At 39.7% G+C, this 14,562-nt stretch overlaps 1 protein-coding gene across 4 annotated transcripts; it reads right to left on the bottom strand.

The window, feature by feature from the left end:
• Positions 1-127: 127 nt before the first annotated feature.
• Positions 128-14,390, bottom strand: Svil (Supervillin). 4 transcript variants are annotated; one of them, XM_076806172.1, is made up of 25 exons: positions 13,419-14,390; positions 13,159-13,341; positions 12,833-12,991; positions 12,668-12,756; positions 12,458-12,590; positions 12,031-12,277; positions 10,451-11,872; positions 8,546-9,231; positions 7,831-8,140; positions 7,007-7,265; positions 6,202-6,469; positions 5,249-5,347; positions 4,997-5,165; positions 4,772-4,929; positions 4,256-4,497; positions 3,967-4,168; positions 3,128-3,741; positions 2,550-2,700; positions 2,323-2,474; positions 1,867-2,136; positions 1,616-1,739; positions 1,085-1,279; positions 730-1,004; positions 399-554; positions 128-290 (listed from the first exon to the last, which is right to left on the bottom strand). In XM_076806172.1, the coding sequence occupies exons 2-25, from the start codon at positions 13,337-13,339 to the stop codon at positions 204-206; spliced, it is 6,648 nt and encodes a 2,215-aa protein (XP_076662287.1). In that variant the 5' UTR covers positions 13,340-13,341; positions 13,419-14,390; the 3' UTR covers positions 128-203. The 4 variants fall into 4 exon arrangements, with proteins under 4 accessions (XP_076662287.1, XP_076662289.1, XP_076662288.1 ...); XM_076806174.1 differs by having other exon boundaries at positions 10,451-11,869; XM_076806173.1 differs by having other exon boundaries at positions 13,833-14,390.
• Between the last annotated feature and the right edge of the window lie 172 nt (positions 14,391-14,562).

Here is a 14,562-nt window from a genome sequence, read left to right as displayed (position 1 = left end):
TAATATTAGTTCTTTTTCCGGTCGATAGGCAACTTTTAATCGTATTTTTTTTCAAACGCGAATCCATATACATATATATCTATATATATTGAGAAGTTAAAAAAGTTGAATGTTATAAACATCGTAAAACAATTAACAAAAACTTTATTAAACGCTTTACAGGGGCAGCTATTATTCGTAGGATCGGCAGTAGGGGCGTTTCATCAGAAAAGCCCGATTTCTTTTTTGAGATTCACTTGTTTCCAAACTGGAAGGTCTTGAAATTCTTCTTTGCTCATTCCTAGTAGCTCCTGGAAGAAAAAAAGAAAACGTGTTAATTACAGAAAGTTTTAAATTAAAACAGACGTACTTGATAATAAATTTCTTTATTTAAAAATAACTCGATGAGCGGAACTAACTTCAAAGTGTTGTTGAGATAAATACAATTCCAAGTGCGTGGGATCCACTCCTTCCGGTAAAGGTCGTTGTAATAATTGAGCGGGGGGATACGTGCTTTTCGTTAGTCGCGCTAATTCGTTCTCCACTGTCAATACTTCTCCCGGATTGCGACCGTCCTGAAACATTCATTTCAGTTGTATTGTTAAATTCTTAGAATATTTTCACTGTTTCAATTTCACGTACACATTGTTGTCATAAATGTATAAAATCCGCAGTCTAGTTATAAGTTTCGATGCATTAAAAATCTGCTGGGATCACTTATTGTCTTAATAATCACTGTATCAAATGTACCTCAACGTTTATTTCTGCGATATCATCCCGATATGTCCACGTAGGGAACAAACTAATGAACTGCAACGGTTCGAGACCAGCCCAGACTAGATAAATCGGATACTTGGTAGTTTCTGGATGCAAGCTCTGCCAATATTGCATAGCTGTCGTCATGGCAGCTCTTCTCTCCGCCTGCCACCTAACCGCTTTACTTCCGGTTTGATCTTCCGTTCCGGTGTCAGGCCACCAGCCTTGCCATATCCACAATTCGTTTTTGTTATCCAGCAAAAATAGCGCTGCAACAATAATAACCTGTATAGTATACTTACCTAATAAGTGCTCGTTCATAATTTGCAATTAAGTAGTATTTAATTACCTGGTTGATTTACTTGATACAAATCCTCTTGTAGAAAAGGGAACGCCGTTGCCAAAGAAGCACGATGAGGACATAGTATTTCCACAGGCATAAATTCTTTTGAAATACTCGATAAGTGAAACAGTCTTGGAGTATGTTCCTGTAATTGATCTTCCTTCAACGATGCGTAGAGAGACTTGTTCATTCCTCCCAATGCTGTAAACGAAATGTTTCCAAATTGTAAGAAACAGAAGATAAATTAAAATCTATTCCTTCTTTTGATCATTGTAATACGACAAATATAATTTAATGACACTCTTAACCCCTTGCACTACGATTTATTTTACGGTTACAATGATTCGAATTTCTTTGTCGTTCGTAAATTCTTGGAAGAAGAATTATTTCGGTTTGTAGAAAATTAATGACATACATATTTAGTAGATAATATTCGAAATCTTCTACGTTAAATTCGTTTAATGTCTTCACTGATCGATTCATTTTTGTCATAAACGCATAAAATCCACAGTCTATTTATAGTCAACTGCTACTTACCATTAAAGAATTCCTCCGGTTCAGTTCCTTCATTAATTTCTAAAATTTCTATATCACCTTCGGGCGACAAGTGGATTTCCTGAGGTCGGTTTTCTTGCAATTTCTTCGCCGCGTTAATTGCATTCTGCAAATAATAATTATACATGCAATAATATACTACTATTACATTATAAAACCGTACAAAAATTCTCAGATATTAACCTGACTGTATTATATTTATTTGTCAATTGATTATGTAGGACGAAGCGTACCTGTTTAATATGAGGTAACGCGTTAGATCCATGCCACACGTAAATCTTGTCATTTTTCGTGTCCAGCAGTACAAGAGAACCTCTGCTTCTTAATTGACGAGTGCTACAAGGAATCTCGATCAAAGACACCTCTGACTCTAAGGTACCCCGACATATGTATAATCGCCACCGTTCGTCCTTCTTATCGTTCTTCTTGCCAGAGTGTACAATCATCCCTCCAGAGAATAGATTAAGAAACGCGGCTGGCTCGTGTCCTTGAACTACACGGAGCTGTAAGAAACATAAGTAAATTACAGCGTATTTATTTTCACAATACTAGGTTTACGGAGCACTAAAGGAGACTATTTTACATTACTTAACATAAAAATAACGAGAATATGTTTGTCCAAATATTTAGCAATTTTTCCCTATAATGTATACCCAAAGAAATAAATTTATTCCTCAGACTCTAATTACCTGAGGTGCTTGGTCGCTGTCTAATTGGATAGTTAGTAACGCTGCCGCACCCTGCTCGTTCAAGGACGCGCTCTGCCCTTGCCATATGAAGTAGACGGAACGATCACGACCCTTTGCGGAATGCTTCGAAGGCATACCACTCAATTCGCGTCCTATTACAAAAGAAAACATATTTAAAATTCACTGAAAATGAACTGTAACAATGTATACCTATTGTCGATATTTACCAGTAATAGTAACTGAATACATCCAATGTACAATATAACTATCTCCGGAGTAAAATTGACCAATAGATGAATCGTCCAAAAGGGTGTGAGAGAATTCGTCAATGTGCCACACTTTCACGCTCGTCGTTGTAACGACGTACTGCTTCATTAACTACAAAATAAATTAAAATCTCCTGGCTCATACATTCCTCATCTATGACATAGTAATTAATAGGCACCGGATCTTCATGCAAAAATGATCTACCTGAACAAACTGGAGTAAAATAGAAATGTATTTTATTTCTTAATACGTTTAATAGATTGAAAATAATATTTCATTCACAGAAACGATCAGCGTTGTTAACAACAATGGTTAGTCGTTTGCTAATGGAGTTCTCACCTTACTATTAATAAATTGATATTCAGTGGCATTCATTTTACGATAATCATGCTTAGGTAATTCCACAACGCAGGTCATCGGCACAAACCAGTATTTTAAAATTCTTCTAACGTTTTTACTGTTTTAAATTACTCCTACAGATTTATATCATAATTGCATAAAATCCGCTGTCTAGTGATTAAAATACCGAGCTAATTACCTCGTCATCGTACCAACCGGTACCCCGACCCAAATGGCTTCCCTCGAGAACCAAGTCAACGGGTGCGGTATTTTCCTCTAATAAATTATTAATATTGCACGGTTCTATAACTATGGTTCCATCGACCTGCTCTTTGCTCGCGTTGCCGCGAACTCGAATAATTCCAGAGGCGTTCGGCCAATCGAGGAACTTCTCTCTGAAGAGTACCGTTTCCACGTGTTGCGTCAACTTGGCGAGCAAGCACCATTTAGGTCTGACTTTGGCAGATTTCGAGTCGATCTGAGACGCATTACGTCTGCCGATCATGGATGCGGCGTTAATCGGGCACACGTCGCATTCAGCATAATCGTATCCCTCTTTCCACATTTCTGTTGCAAGATTCGTTGCGATTTTCTTTTTATCAACAGACGCCACCTTGCCGCTCCATATGTACATTTCGCTGCCAAAATCGAATACTAAAACTTTGTTCGGATCGAGCATTTCGATTTTTGGTATAGCACCCCAATACTTCTCGAGAGGCACCAGTTCTTCACCTTTAATCTCATAGATCATGTTAGTATGTATCATTGCTGTCTCGTAGAGCTCGTCTTCATCGGGATGGCCAGCATCGAAAACTGTAATCGATACAATCAATTATTTATTGAATTGTTCACCTGGATTGAAGGGTAACTTTTTTTTACATTGCCATCTATTGCATTTAAGTTATTTATGTGAACACAGAAATATATATAAATATAAAAATAAGAACACACAAATAAAAATTGTTTTCTTTTGTCCTTCGCCACGGCAAATTAGACGCTAAAACAATATAACTAAAAACTGGCTGGAAGGTATCTCACCATCTATATTTTCACTCTCGGCGCCAAGGTAGCTCCAGAATTTCTGCAACTGACTCTTCGTACACGTAACCTTGTCTTCGTTGATAGTGATCACTTGGGACGCCTGACTGCCGAGATCCTTGTGCTGCTGAATGGTCATCGCGATTTTCGCACCGCGAACCTTTTCGATAACGTTACAGTACTTTCCAACGTAATTGTATACCTGGAAGAAATTAAATGAATTGGTAACAATATTTTTTAATCATTTGGCAAGTTAATATTAATATTGAAAAATTACGCTCTTAATTACCTCTGTTCTCGTCACTAGTACAAAATTATCGCCGCTGTTAATGTTCTCTGCGATCGGTTCGATCAATTTCACTTGCACGTGACGTCTTCCTTTGATCAAAATCAGCATCAAATCTTTGTATGGTTGCAGCTTGTTTGTCGATACGTTCGACTCTGCCACGTTCCTCAGCGTTACATTGCTGAAGTCTTCGGTGGATGCCAGACCAGCTAGAGCCTCCATAGCCAAAGACGAATTCTTAGCCACTGTAATATTAATTAAGAAAATTGCACACATTGCATATTACCAGACTGCGGGTTTTTATGCAAAATAAAAATTGTCCAAGTCAATTGTAAGAAACCGAAGTTGAATGAACGTATTCTCTCTTTTGATCGTTTTAAAAAGTCGAAAATAGTACAACAATGTTCTTCTAATGTCTTTTCAATTTTGTATTTGAACTATTTTTGCCATAAATGCATAAAATCTGCAGTCTACATATTACAATACAATTTAAAGAGATGTCGAGTGTTGAGAGCTTACATTTTTCGACATTTAGTTGTCTCATTACTTTCTCCGCAATATCAGTCCGCACCTCGGTATACTCTTGTCTTAGGTCAGTTCTCGCTGCGAGCGCCTTCAGAGGATTCCTGGATATAACACGTCGCCTTTGCAATCGTATATCACGTCTCTGGACTAGTCTGTAAAAATAAAAATCTGTGAAACCCGGAAACTAAAATGTCTACAACGAATAACAGAAAAACTTACAGTTCTGATTGCGATGTGATTATATCAAAATCACTCTCACTCAAATCAACAGATTCAGCTTCGCACTTATCCAAGGAGATTCCAGAATAGAAGGAAGTGAACGTCTCATCGTCTATCTTGGGCACTGACACCGTCGGCGAGACAGTTTTTTCGGATTTATTATCTTCTCCTGCAAAACGCATCAATTAGACATAAATGAGTACAGTAAAAATATGATCTTCTATATCGTACTTGTAAAAAGCATTCACTAACCACTGTCATCGCTCGTAGGCTCCGAAAAGCTCATCCGCAATTTACTATATGAATCCTTGCTCGGACTAGTCGGCGTGGACACAGCATCTTTCGTGTACCCTGGAAACAATGTGTACATTCAGTATCTTATCTCTGTCTATTCTTAACGCTTTAGCTATCAAAAGTGTATTATTAGGCGTGCAAATAAGTTCCGATGCCTTTTCATTCAATCTGTCGTAACTTTATTTAAATTGTACTTTGTTCCGGTTCCTGGTGGCGTTTTGAAGTGCATGCAATCGATATCTCTTCGGCTTAAAAAGTTAGGTCAAATTCGATATCTAGGTTGTTGGATCATGAACCGAGTGAAGAAATCAAATGACACAGAATTGATACAGCGGTGGATTTGCTTTCTCGGTTCAGAAGGAAGAGTTTCCTGCACGAAATCATAACGTGCGATGAAAATGGATCCCATATGACAATCCACCCATGGCAAAGCCATTCACAAGAAAACATTTTTGCTGTCATTTTGGTGGGATTTTAAGGGCATCATATATTATGAGCAGCTTCAACCTGGCTAAACAATTACTATAGATTACTACAACGATTAATGAAAGTATACAATGAATTCAAGAAAAAACTATGTTTCACCGACCAGCAGAGTAGACATGTAATCCCGCAATACGACAATGCTCGGTTACATTTCACACAAAGGATGAGGAACTCTCATGACAGGACAGGCATGACCCCATCATCTGTTCAGGTTTTACTAACACAATTTATCCAAGGAACTTTACAACTCCATCGAAGAGCTCAAAAAATGCTTCAATAACTTGTATCTTGTATACTTCCTTTATGAATAAATGCTAAATATCGGTAAAGAAGGCACCGAATTTGCTCGCACACCTAATAATAGCCTCTTTAATGACTCTGCTATATCTAAAGGAGGTTCAACAATCTCTTTGGCAAACATTTACCCCTCTTGGCTCTGAATCGTTCCGGTCTCGGCGTCTTCTTCTTCCTATCCGTCGTAACTTCGACGAGCGGTGAACGTGGAGCGGTTTCCAACTTCTCCGGTAGCTCTACCTTCATTCTTCCAGCCACCGTGAACTTCATCGCGTCCGACGCGGCTACTCTCTTCTTCCATCCCTCTGTGGCGGACTCTAACTTGCCAAGACAGTCGGCGAGAACTCCTTGCTTGATGCTCGGCTCTTCTTTGGTCGACGAACTGTTACTCGTTCCGTCCTAATCAACCATCGACGAACGATTAATAGTCTGCCGATTTTATGAATTTACGACAAAGACAGGTTCGTGCAGTTTAAAACCGTAGATACATTATAAGAATTCAAGGACGTCAATATATTGTTTCCAACCTATGAAAATTGTTAACGAAAAGAAAGTTCCATATGGTTACTGTATCTTGCAGTTGGTATTTATTTCTTGCTAACAATTTTTGGTGGTCACTATGGAACTACTTACAAATGATTATTACAAAATTAGTGTCCCTGAATGTATTAATGTTGAAATTAACTAGATCAAGCTTGTCCAACCCACTATTTGACACGGTCGTATCACCAGAAACGCATGGCATTTGTTTTTATCGCGGACCTATTACTATCGTATATTATAACATAAGGAGCTTGTGGGGGAACGGACAAATTGATGGTGGGGACCGTGTAGCCCGCGACGAAGAAGAGGTTGGACAGGCGTGAATCAGATTATACCGTAAAGTGAGAACTTCGTTATCAATTCTACCGATAATAAACGGAAGAAGGTACACACCGATAAGACGGCCGACTCCGGCGCTATGCGTCGCTTCCAGTTCGTGTTACCACTTCGTTGAAGTGCTGCCAAACGATCCGCGATACTCATGCTAGGACCATCGTTGGTATCCACCGATGGAATTGCCTGTGTCGCGCTGCGATACAATCCTGGCAACGCTACTCCATGTTGTTTCTGTACTGTTCCACTGGACGTCTCACTCTCGAGCTTTTTGTTGCCAATCGAGTGGTGACTAGCGCTCTTCAACAACGAAGCGTACCTACAAGCAGTTAATTGCAATACACGTGCAGACACCGCCGCACACTACTCAACCTAATCTTATCTGCACTTATAAGCACGATTAAAAAAATTTTACGTCATCGAGAAGCGACACTTCACAATGTATTCTACAGGAGAAGTATATCAGGTTGTTGCATAGGAAATGTTCGATTTTTAACAGTAATGGTGAGGAAACATGAACTTTTCTCTAAGTAGAACTTATCTATCAAAGTGGACACCATTCCATTCAATGTATTCAAGTTTCTTGGTTGCGTTATGGTGGAAATTGAATTTTCTCGTTGTTCACTGTCATCATTCATAAGTAGATTGCAGATCTTTATGCGACATAAACATTGTCTGGATCGATTGGGACAAACAGGAGCTAAATATAAAGTTCTTTCTTCAATAATCTTATTAAGTTGAAAATGATACATTGGCGATCCTAAATTCTTGTAATGTTTTGGCTGTTCTAACTTGCAATTATTCATTTTTATCGTGAATGCCTAAAACCCGCAGTCTATGCACCAACCCATCATATTAGGCGACTGCTCTCAAATCTGTCTCACCTGGTCTGCTTTGAAAAAATAGAGTGACGAAGTACACCTTCATTCTTTATGCTACTCTCGTGATCTACCGAAGAAATCTCGTTGTCTGTTTGTGTGCGAGAAATTCTCTCATCCTTTTTGGACGTGGAGATCTCAGTTCGGTTTTCAAGCGTTTGCTGTTCATGCTCCTCGGATTCCTTTTTAAGTACAGATTTGATTAGTTTTAAGCCCTCGAGTTCAGGGCTCTTTGTTCTAAACACGCTCTGCGGTTTCGAAGTACTTTTTGGTAAGTCAACCTGAGAAACTGGCTCGCGAAGCTCCGGGGCAACATCTGTAACATTTAATTAATTATTCACACCTTGTAACCTTTCTCAGAATTTTCTACGCTATCACTCACAGTAGGCCAGAATCGAAAAAAGTTGAACACAATTTGCGTCTCAATTAATTATACATTATTAATTACAAACAGAACGGTTTTAGGAGCTTTTAGGGTCGTAGAATGTCATTCTGTAATTGCTTATTTGCTAGAATGAGAAACTGTATAAATCTATGCTTATAGTGGGTGTTTCCAAAGACTTGAACTTGACTATTTATTTAACAAATCAGATCACATATAAGTCTGTGTCCTTTTCAGTCTATCTCAGTCGAGTATTAGCTTACGGGATGTGAACATTTTTTAATTAATTCCATCTACTTTATAGAAACGGCCCACTGTGGCACCGTCCCAGATACTCACTGTTATCCAACGAATATTGGTGAATAGAATTTAAAGGAGATATCCGAGATGCTACTTCGACTTCTTCGGAAGTGACCGGTTGCGTCTTATAACGAGTAGCCGGTCGTCTTCGCGAAAGTCGTTCCACTGACATTATCTCGGATTGTACACTCTTCTCGGTATCAATTTTCTGATTGAAAAGGCGCACTCGATCCGCCAGGCTCAACTTGGAAGGATCATACTCGTCGTCGGCATTACCTTCCGTCGATTTTATGTTCGAATTACGTTGATTTTGCAAAACCGCCTCCTGTACTTCTTGGAAAGTGACCGGTTGAGTGCTGAACCTGTCGTTCCCCTGAAGCTTACGGTCTCTGTAACGCTGTATCCCCCGCGAGCCTTTGCTCGGCGTCCTCTGGGACAAGTTCTCCTTCTCCTTCTCCTTCGCTTTCTCCTGCAACGCTTTGAAATGCTGTGCCATCTTGGAGACACTGTTGCTGCGATGCACGCCGTTGCTCTCTTGAAAATCCGTGTCGTCCTGCTTCCTCGGCGAAGCCAACACTTCATTGTTCATCACGTGTTCCTTGCTGTCAGTCATTTTGCTAGCACTTTTCTCGACACTATTATTTACGGGAAGTTCGTGTACGGTCGCTTGATCCTCGGCCTTTTCCCCGAGCACTGACGACTGCTTCTCCTTTTCCTTCGCAGCGCTATAATTAGGCGAAACAATAACTTGTTAGATTATTTGTTCCGATTTATCGAGCATAGCTGTAGCTTGTACGATCTATTGTTTTAAGTTTAACAGCATGTTACCAGCGTTAGTCTCACAGTGCAAGAGCTTGTATTTCCTAATCTAAATATATGCACACAAGCATACTTAATGACCACTAATTTCAGGGACTCGAGCATTTTTCTTTTTTTTTTACTTGAACCGTGCTAGTGGTGTTGCAACAGTCGAGGTGACAACTTAGCGTGTACTCCTAAAATTTGATCAATTCCGATGATACATACATTCAGCGTTACGTGTCGAGAAAATAAGCGCATTTTTCGCCGAATAAAATGCGTGACGCTTTGGCACAGGTAAAAAAAGAGAAGAATCACAAAAGCACTACCTCGTGAGCCTGAATTAACTTTCGAATAGGTGTACAGGTTGTGTGTACGTTCCGATTCTCTGTTTTCTGGTAGCTTTCAGAATTGCTAGGTGGTCTATAATTAAACTTGGCACAGATTCAAAGCCTTACCAAACTTACATATTACTATATCAAGTAAATGTGTAAACAAATATCAATTTAGAATATCGGAAATTGGTAATAGGGACGGCTAGCTGCAAACTGTTTAAATGAATATTACTACTATAACAAAATTAATGACGCGTAACAATAACATCACCGACTTTGTACAAATTGAACTGTACTAAAATTAAGGTTTCTCAAATCAGCAGTAACAATCTTTACTTTAGAAGTAAATAAAAGTATATTATGTGTATATATATAATATATTATATTATATATATTTTATGATATATTGGGTCAACGCAAAAGTTCAGGCCATATTCCTTGTTGTATTTGGACTACTGATTTGAGAAACATTAATTTTATGTTTTACTGAATTATGTTTGAACAGGTGGAGCATAGATTTGCACAGTATCAGCGTTGTTATTGTTACGTGTTATTAATACATTTTTCACGTGTGTACATGTTTTGGAAAATACACAGGCCGTCTCAGCTAAATCGCCTAAAAATTTACCATATTCATTCCTGTACGAAAAAACTCGTCTCAGAAGTTAAGCTAGTTCAAAGAATCTCTTCTCGGGATGATGTTTTTAGAAGATTTGGACGTCCATAAAAGTTTGCTCATACAATAGATAAGATAAATATTGAGGTGGTTCGATTCAGCAGCGACACCCCGTAGAAAGCTCGCGTTACATACCTGTTTAACGTGTCAGAAAAAATAGCAGACACATTGGCACTCTCGCCACCCAGGAAAAGGTCTGTCTTTAAATAGTTACTATTGGTCGTTAATCTTGCTTGTAACTTATCTTGTAACACATCGCTCATGGACGTTAACTCGAGCGAGCGTCGTTTGTTAAGTACACCGGTGAACTCGTTAGGGATAGTGGAAGGCTGTACATGGCCCACGGATTGTGCCCTTTTTCGTAAAAATAAATCGGCAGGTTCGTTGCACGCCTCATCAGAAGCGGCGATCTCGTCATGCAAGTTCAAACGGACCCGTGATTCGTTGTCTTTTGTACCGGTCTGCTTCAATATAGGTCGCACGGAGGAATCGTTCTCGGTCGTCTGTCCGGTGGTTCTACCCTGCGCGGAACGGTTTCGAAGCATCGACAGCTTCTTCGGCGACGTGAGCTCGGTCTCGTAAGCGCAGTCGTCCTGCGAGTTCTTTCGTGAACACTTCAGTATAGTCTTCTTCGGTTTGTCGTCGTGCTCGTCGGACTCGGTGCTCGACTTCTTCTTCAGTATCGGCCGCGGCTCTAGAGACGGTGGATCGCTACCAAACGATTCCTCTCTACTGTGCTTTTTCTTCAGTATCGGCCTCACCTCGGAGCCGTCGAGTATTTCCGGACCGGTCGCACTTGTTGAATCCGTTGTAATGGTCACGTGGTGATTAACATTATTCGTGCGTAGGCTATTTGTAGATTTTCTCTTGAGTATACCCTGCGGCTCCGAAGAACCGACTTGCCGGTCCTCTCTGTCGTCCTCCCGGGACGATTTCCGTTTCAATATGGAGGTAGGCTGAGGATCCAGGCTCTGATCTCGTTTGATGATCTCGTCCAGAGACGATCGTCTCTGATTTTTCAGGATCGGCCGGAACTCGGAGTAAGGATTATCGGTGAAAGAGATGTCTGGTGAACAGCTGCGGCGACGAAGAATTTCGCTTTCGTCCAGACTACTTCGTTTCTTCAAAATACCGTGCCTCTTGTGAGTAGGCTCCACCACAGACGGCGAGAATGTTACCGGTGGCAATACTGTGTGAGTGAGGTTCGACAGAGCTTGAACACCCTCGCTGTCGGACATCTTATGTTTCAAAATCGAGACCGGCGCGTGCGGGTGGTTCACGGGTCCGTCTTGGGAATGTTCGTCGTTCGATTTCTTTAAAATGGAACACTTCCGTGGCGACGATTGCGAGACGTGCGCGTTGTTCGTATTACTTTCTGTATTACTAGCGGAGTTACACTGCGTCGACGTGCTAGAATGATTCTCCGATTGTGGTCCATAATTTGAAGACAAGTTTGCTTGCGACGCGAGTCTCTCGACGCGCTCGATCGTTGACTTGGTCAACGCCGTTAACACGTCGACCCTCCGTGAGACCTCTGAATCACTGTGGCCGCCGCTACTGTAAAATTCAACCGGATGTTAGTCATTTTGCCACCAGCGACAGAACGGTGAAAGAACGTAGAGAAAATAAATATAGAGTAACGGAAACAGTATGCAGGACATAAGTCACAATTACATACAAATAAACGTTCTCAAATGGTGAACAAATAAAATTACCTAGTTCGTTGTATATTTGAATATTTAGTGCTTGCAAGAGGATTAACAGAAGGCGTTGTAGAGGTTTTTGGATGATTTGTAACATATTGAGTACTAACTTTCGGATAAGCCGTTTTCAACTCAACCAGCTTTTTACTTAAATTAGTCGTTAGCTGACGTTGATTACTAGAATTCGAAGTAGATATTGTATCGGATATGTAACTTTGTTTAGTTGATTGTCTTCTGGTTCGTCTATCATTACATTCAGCTGAAAACAATTGCGTACGTTAATCATTTACTGTGCATCGATTGTTAGACTGTGATCTTTATGCAGTACAACATTTTCTTGATACAGTTTGCCAAGACAGGAACAATTAAGGTCCTTAGTCTACCGGCCCGGACGTAAAAGTGTTAATAAAATTAACAATTGCGTTACTAGATTACATACACTGAGTTAAACGATCTCCTGTTGTTGTTGTTTCCATGCTATGTGACTGATTTAAATACGATTTTCTCTTGTAGCTCTTGTCCCTTTTTCTTACAGGATTTATAGTGCTACTGTTACCTAATATTGAATTTTCCTGTATACATTTCTAAACATTAGTTTGCTGCTATTAATGCACACGCTAAGAAAAAAAAGGTACCAACAAATGCTTACGTCCTTCATAGATGAACTGGTCCTAGGCTGGAGACCTAAAGGGGCAGATGTTTCAGACATACCTAATCTCCTTGAAACCAATGTTCCACCTATGAAAATAAAAGAAATATTACAATGTATAGAATAATGTGTTGAATTTTAAATTTCATTTCGAGTACGACCTACCATTAGGCGATATAATCGAGGCAGCCCTCAATCTGGAAGCTTTGGTCTCGCGAATCGGTGTTGTTTTATGCAACGAAAGAATTTTACCACTCTCTTTATTCTCTGATCTTGAAATTAAACGACTGTTCTTTTCCAACATGGAGGTACGAGTCTTATTCTCTGTTATAAAGGCATTCAGAAATATTTGTATCAAAGTGAAGTACGTTGCATGTACTCTAAAAATCTATATATTGTTTAGCAATTGTTTCAATTGAGTTATAACATTAGAAATTTATATAAATAAATACACACATAGAAATTAATTAATAGTTCTCAGGAGAACTTACTACTCATAGGACAAGGTGTCATGCACTTCTTAACCGGAGACTCTGAGCTCTGCTGTTTGCTCTGCGTTTCGTTCCTTGAACAGACATTTTGATTTTCATATCGTGTAGAATTATTCTCTGTACCATTCGAAGAGCTCTCTCCGCTGGCTGCCATTAAAACTGCAGCTCCAGCAGCTACCATTCCTAAAAAAGAGACACGTTATATTAACACTGACGCTTTCCGGTGTACTTGTTAATTGTCACCTAATTGAAATACATACACAGGCATATTTAATTTCCCGACGGCCAAAAATAAAGGTCGTATAGGAACGAACGTATAAATACGAAACAAAAGAATCAGAACTCGACGGAATTTGACAACTGAAACTGTTCAATAAATAAAGGAATCACGGCGAGCGTTTTTTTTTAGGAGCAATCCATTTATTCCTCAAGAATTTCAGAACATATGCGTGCACGGTACAGAATCTAAAAATAGCTTTAACAAATGTTTTCACCTGTCCGAAAAATGAGATTCAACGGTACATATTGTTACAAAAAACATCATAACATCCTACATCCCGATAGATCGTAACACAGTCGTTGTTATCAACGTCTACTGATAGCAACGCTCGGATGTTTACAGTGCTCTTCTGTTTTATAATGTGAATTATGACAAAGACACTCCTCGAACTTACTGAATTAATGAAACGTTTGTCTCATCGCAGCCGTATCACGATTTAAAACAAATCTACAAATAATTAAGAACCCAACCAGTGACGCAGATGACTTGTGTGTCGTTATCACAGCTATTCAATAAGTACTACTTATAAAATACATATAAAAACCACCCGGACAAGACGGGTGAATGTACAAAATCCCGTGTGATCTAGATCTGTTGCGAGCGAAACGGTTTACAATGGAAAGAAAAATGTTCTTCCAGTACAGATCGCACAGGTATTAGTCATTACAATTTCTCTCATAACGATGTCTGACGAATAGAAACGAAGATAGGTGACACACCGAACCAGATGGCGTTCCGCGAATCGAGTTAATATTAAATGTACCGACAATCAGAGTCATTGTCCATCCCACTCTGGCAATCGGAAAGTCACTAGCTGAAATAAGAATTCTGTCTTTAATGTGTATAATGCAGTTTACACACAGACGAGTTGTAGGTGTAGACCAATCACTAATTGCAGTTTTCTGTCACATGTTCGTAGTACCACAGACGAGGAATAAGAGTAGACCAATCACCCAATGTATTTGTTTGTCTCACGTCAGAGAGGACAGTCTATCCTCTCTGCTCACGCTGCGAGCCTCAAGAGCCCCCTTACCATTTCTGTGTCACAACCTACTGTATCGGTCGGAACTAATATCACAGACGAGATGTAAGAGTACGCCAGTCACCTTATGCTGCTTCGTGTA

The sequence above is a fragment of the Halictus rubicundus genome, chromosome 2 (assembly GCF_050948215.1).
Source record: "Halictus rubicundus isolate RS-2024b chromosome 2, iyHalRubi1_principal, whole genome shotgun sequence".
Lineage (NCBI taxonomy): Eukaryota > Metazoa > Arthropoda > Insecta > Hymenoptera > Halictidae > Halictus > Halictus rubicundus.
Note: the sequence above shows the minus strand (reverse complement) of the source record. Positions and strands in the feature narration are given on the sequence as shown.